Genomic DNA, 6,004 nt, shown 5'->3' on the forward strand with positions numbered 1-6,004 from the left:
CAAAGATCAAGTACAAACGAAAACATAAAGACGAAAACGAAAATGAAGACAAAGGCAAAGGTCTAGAACGAAAACGAAGACAAATGTGCTAACGTAGACGAAGAAGAAAGAATAAGGATAGAAAGTAGAAAAGTATGAATAGTAAGAAGAGGAAGAAATAGGAAATGAAGAAAGAGGAAAAAATGCAGGGTACGTATTTAGGGTAGAAAAAAAGGAATAGGGATTTAAGATGTAATTATAGAGGAGAAAGAGAAGAGAGAAGAGAGCGACAGGGACATTTGGTCCTGCAGGGTGACAGGATAAAGAGAAGAAAAAATGGGTGAGGAGAATTAGAAGGAGGAGGATGGGAAGAAGGAAAAGAATGAGGAGGAATGGGAAGAGGAGGACGAGAAGTGGGTTACGGAGAAGAAGGAGGAGAAGGAGGAGAAGGAAGAGGAGGAGGAAGAGGAGGAGGACAAGGAGGAGTAAGGCGAGATGATGAGTAACATCAGTGATAAGTTCTCTCCGGCTGGTGCGAGATCTGCTCTGTGTTGTGCGCTTAAGAGCTGTAGTGAGAGGGAGTGGACGAGGAGGAGAGGAGGAGGAGGAGGAGGAGGAAAAATAAAGATAATATTGTGGCAAGAAAATGCAATGATAATGATTATAATTTATTTTACATTATTTGTTTTTGTTTTGTTATCATTTGCCTGTTTGATTTTCATTTATTATTAGTTATATGTCAGTATATTATTATTTACTATTTACCTATTTGTTTTTCAACTATACCTATGCATTTATTTATGTATTTTATTTATTATTTACATTATTATAGTTTTTATTTATTAGATTATTATTATTATGATTTTTTTTCGCATCCGACCTAGATATGGACCAAAAGGTCTCCTGTCGGTATGCTCCGCCTTTGTAATCCTTTGTAATGACAAGGAGGAAGGATAAAGAGAAGTAAAAGAAAACGGAGATGGTGGTGAGGAATGAAAATATGAGAACTGAACCATAAGTGGAGCAGTAGAAGAGGAGGTGAAGGAAGAAGAATAGGAGAGAAACAAAGAAAAGAAGGAGGGAATTAAGATAATAGTATATAGAGGGAGGATGTGTGTGAGAGAGGAGGCAGAAGGGGAAAAGAAAGTTGACATATAGAGGCGAAGGAGGGCAAGGGACAGCCCGTGTCGTCGTCAAGGAGATCGCCTCTGCTCCTGAGCCCATGTATATATATCTCTCACCTCTCAACCTCCTCCTGTTAGACTGCCACGGTCTGTCAGCTATTGCGCCAGAGGAATATTCTCCATTGGGTTCTGTCTTCGTTTGTTCTCTCAACTTTTTCCATTGTGGTTCCTCTCTTCTCGATGACCCTTTCTATGTTTGTCCTCCACTTCATTCGCGGTCTTCCTACAGGTCTTTTCCAGTTGGTCTCCATTCGTAATACCGTCGTGGTTCCTCTCTTTTCTCGATGACCCTTTCTATGTTTGTCCTCCACTTCATTCGCGGTCTTCCTACAGGTCTTTTCCAGTTGGTCTCCATTCGTAATACCTTCGTGGTGCCTCTCTTCTCGATGATGACCCCCTCTATGTTTGTCCTCCACTTCATTCGCGGTTTTCCTACAGGTCTTTTCCCAGCTGGTCTCCATTCGTAATACCTTCGAGGATATCTTTCTGGTTCCATTCTTTTGACATGCCCATACCATCTTAGCTGTGCTCGTTCAACATTGTCCAGCATTGAGTCAAGGTCAAGCTCGTCGATTATCGTTTTATTTCTCATGTGGTCTAAGCGTGAGCATCTTCTAATAGCTCCCAGTGCTTTCATTTCGGCTGCCTGAATTTTACTTCTTGTTTTTTATGTCAATTTCTAAGCCTCACAACCAGAAGTAAGTATGGGCCAGAGTATAGTGACATGAATAGTTTTCTTAACGCGAGTTGGTACAGCAGTATCTTTGAGGAGTGGATAAAGAGAATAAAATCCTTTGTTATATTTAACAATCCTAGTGTTTATTTCAACTTCCATTCGTCCTTTACTGTTAAAATCTGCTCCAAGGTAAAGAATTGATACTTCTGTAAACTTCTTTTCATTTACCCAAATCTCATTATTGGATTCTTCTCTGTTAATAAACATTATTTCGCATTTCTCAGCATTCAATTCCATACCCATCAAAGTTAACTGTTCCACCCACCTATTCACTGCTTCCTGCAGAGTTTCAATGCTTTCTGATATCAGGGGTACATCATCAGCATACGCAAATGTTATGATCCCTTCATTTGCTCGTGCAATACTTTTCATGTATAAAATAAATAAGAGTGGTGAAATGACGCTACCCCGTCTAACACCACATGCAACCTCAAACCAGTCTTCCATGCCACTTTTCGATACTTCAGCACTCTCCGTTGTTTGATATAGACTTTTCACAGCTTCAATTAACGGGACAGGGATACCATACTGTGGATCTGTCAGTACCCGCCATAATTTCTTTATTGGAACTCTATCAAATGCTTTTTGTATGCATCACAAATTGGTCTATGTTTCATTCTCATATATATATACATATATATATATATATTTATATATATATGTAAATATGTATATAAATATATATATATATATATATATATATATATGTATGCATACATATACCGTGTGTATATATGTATATATGTATATATATATATGTATGTATATATATATATATATGTATATATATACATACAAATACATACATATATATGTATATATATATATACATATGTATATATATATGCATGTATACATATATATATATATATACATACATATACATATATATATATATATGTATATATATATATATATATACATATGAGTATATAAATGCATGCATACATATATATACATATACACACATATATATATACATATATGTGTATATATATATATATATATATATATATATTTATATATATATATATATATATATATATATACATAACATATACCCCTCATGTTCACGCCCCCTCATGTTCACTCCTTCCACCTCTGCCTTCCACACCTCTTTTACTAATCTTTCTTCACTCATTCTTTCCATGTGTCCAAACCATCCTAATACTCTTTCATCAACCCTATTTCCCAACTCCCTTTCCATCCCTGTTCTCCTCCTCACCTCCTCATTTCTCATCCATCTAGACTAGTAACCCGTATCATACTTCTCAGTCATTTCATCTCAAACACATTCAAATTTCTCCTCTTTTCCTTTCTTATGTTCCATTCTGCCCCGTACAGTGGTGTCGGCACAATCACTCCTTCATACAATCTCTTAGCATCCATTCCCAAATGTCCATTTCTCATTACAGTTCTTAATTCCCTAAGGCATTTACTCGCTTCTCTCAATCTACATTCCACCTCCGCCCCCACTCCTTCCTATCCTCCCACATTCGCATCCAAGTATCTAAAACTATACACTTCTCCAATCTCTCTCCCTTAATACTCACCTCCAACCTGCTGACACTTTCTTCCCTTGCACATCTCATCACTTTACTTTTACCCACATTTATCTTCAACTTCCTCCTTTCACACACCTTCCCAAACTCTGTCACTAACTTCCTCAATCCCTCCTCTGATCCTGCTACAAATGCAGTGTCGTCAGCAAACAACAACTGGCTTATCTCCCACTTTTCTCCATTTTCTTTAACCATCTCCAATCCCTGACCCACTACCCTTGCATTCACCTCTCGCACCACCCCATCCATGTATAAATTGAACAGCCAGGGCGACATAACACATCCCTGACAAAGTCCCAACTTTACCTCAAACCACTCACTCTCTCCATTTCTAATCCTAACACAAGCTCTACTAATCTTGTAAAAACTCTTGACTACTCTTAATAGCTTTCCTCTTATTCTATATATCTGCAAATCATCCCAAAGTGCCTTCCTGTCTACCCTGTCATAAGCCTTTTCCAGATCCATAAAAGCCAAAAAACAACCTTACCTTTTCCTATAGCTTTCTCACATATCTGTCTTAACACAAAAATCTGATCTATACAACCCCTACCTGTACTGAACCCACACAGTTCCTCACCAATTACTCCCTCTGGTTCTCTTCTAATCCTCTCAATCAAGACCCTCCTGTAAATCTTTCCAACTACACTTAACAAGTTGATCCCTCTGAAACTGCTACACTCACACTTGCCCCCTTTCCCTTTGTAAAGTGGAACTATACAGGCACTCCTCCAGTCCTCCGGCACTCTACCCCCTCTTAAACAAACATTAAATAACCTCACCAGCCAGTCCATCAACACTGTACCTCCTTTTTTTCAGGCATTCTGCATGGCATCCATCCAACCCTGGAGCCTTACCTGCTCTCATCATCTTAACAGCTGCTTTCACTTCATCTTTCCTTATTTTTTCTCCATTTTCCTCACTCATCACTCATTTTCTTAGCGCTTTTCACTGAAACTACCTTTCCTTCCCTATCCTCCTTCACAATTAGCAACTCCCTAAAATACTCTGCCCACCTTCCTCTCACTGCCTTCTCTTCCAATATAATTTCTCCATCTGCACCTTTTACCTTTTCTTCTCTACTTGATTCGCCTCCCGTTCCTCTTTTAGTTTCTTTCCAAAACATTTTTTATTCTTTTAAAAAAATTCTGTTATACTCTTACCCCATTTCACATCTGCTCTTCTCTTTGCCTCCTTTACCTTGTGCTTTACTTCTCTTCTCTTTACTTTGCACCTCTCATATGATTCCCTCGTCCTAATTTGTAGCCAATCTATGAAAACCTGCTTCTTCTCTTCTACACCCTTCTTTGCTTCCTCATCCCACCACTCACTACCCTTCCTTCTATTTCCTCCCGTCCTCCTTGTTCCACACACCATCTTTGCACACCTTATGATTCCCTCCTTAAACCATCCCCATTCCTCCTCCACTCCTAGTTCTACTCTATCCTTCACTCCCTCCCATACCTCTCTCAGCCTTTCAACTTAGTTTCACTCAATGCCAACACATCCATCTTTCTTCTCATAAACATACTGCCTATCTCTTCCCTTTTACTCTCATCTGTACCACATCTACGCACATTAAAAGACCCAAACCTTAGGGTACTGGTTGGAAAACTCCTAGACCTTCTTATGCCTTTACTTTATAGGTAGCAGGATTCCTAGTCCTATCCCCGTCCCATTTTTTGTCGCTTCGTGCGACTCAAGTGGGAAGATTTGGTGGCAGCATTCTTTTCCCCCACCACAGGGTAGGCGAAAAAAGGAAATGAATATTCAGAGAAACGGTACAAGAGAGTAACAAGGTGTTGGGGGACAGCATAATGGAGGGACAGTCGCATTATAATAAAAGTGTCATCATTTCTCTATAAACAGAGACTTCCTCTATCACAGACAAAATGATGTGTGGCTCTGGTCCGTCAGGGCGCTTCATATAGACCCTAAAGTATCAACTGCAATCTAATTTGCCACAATAACATGCAGCCAATATCCCAGACGGGATATATATATATATATATATATATATATATATATATATATATAATATATATATATATATATATATATATATACATATATGTATATATACATATATATATATATATATATTATATGTATACATATACAGTATATATATATATATATATATATGTATATATGCATATATGTATATATATATATATATATGTATATATATATATATATATATATATATATATATATTACTTCTTACTTCTGCTCCCAGGTAGGCTTTCAGCCTGTCAGTCGAGCCAGCACACACACACGCGCACACACACACACACACACACACACACACACACACACACACACACACACACACACACACACACACACAACTGCGACTCGGTGGCGCAGTTGGTAGAACGATGAACTACTAGCATGGTGGTGCGCGTAGTGCTTGGTTCGAATCCTGCCCAGGGCCGAAATTAATTTCGGTACAGCTGCGCTTCGGGTCGTTACTCTGACTCTCGTGGGCGGGGAGTTGGGGGTGTGTGTGTGTGAAAGGTCATAGCATTACCCATAGATCG

General features: G+C 38.6%; 1 protein-coding gene across 1 annotated transcript; it reads right to left on the reverse strand.

Moving 5' to 3' along the window:
• Nucleotides 1–1,386: 1,386 nt before the first annotated feature.
• LOC143034426 (uncharacterized) lies at nucleotides 1,387–1,800 on the reverse strand. The gene has a single exon (XM_076200468.1). The coding sequence runs from the start codon at nucleotides 1,798–1,800 to the stop codon at nucleotides 1,387–1,389; it is 414 nt and encodes a 137-aa protein (XP_076056583.1).
• Nucleotides 1,801–6,004: the final 4,204 nt, after the last annotated feature.

Source organism: Oratosquilla oratoria, chromosome 2 (genome assembly GCF_046742065.1).
Source record: "Oratosquilla oratoria isolate Oo_2021 chromosome 2, ASM4674206v1, whole genome shotgun sequence".
Taxonomy (NCBI): domain Eukaryota; kingdom Metazoa; phylum Arthropoda; class Malacostraca; order Stomatopoda; family Squillidae; genus Oratosquilla; species Oratosquilla oratoria.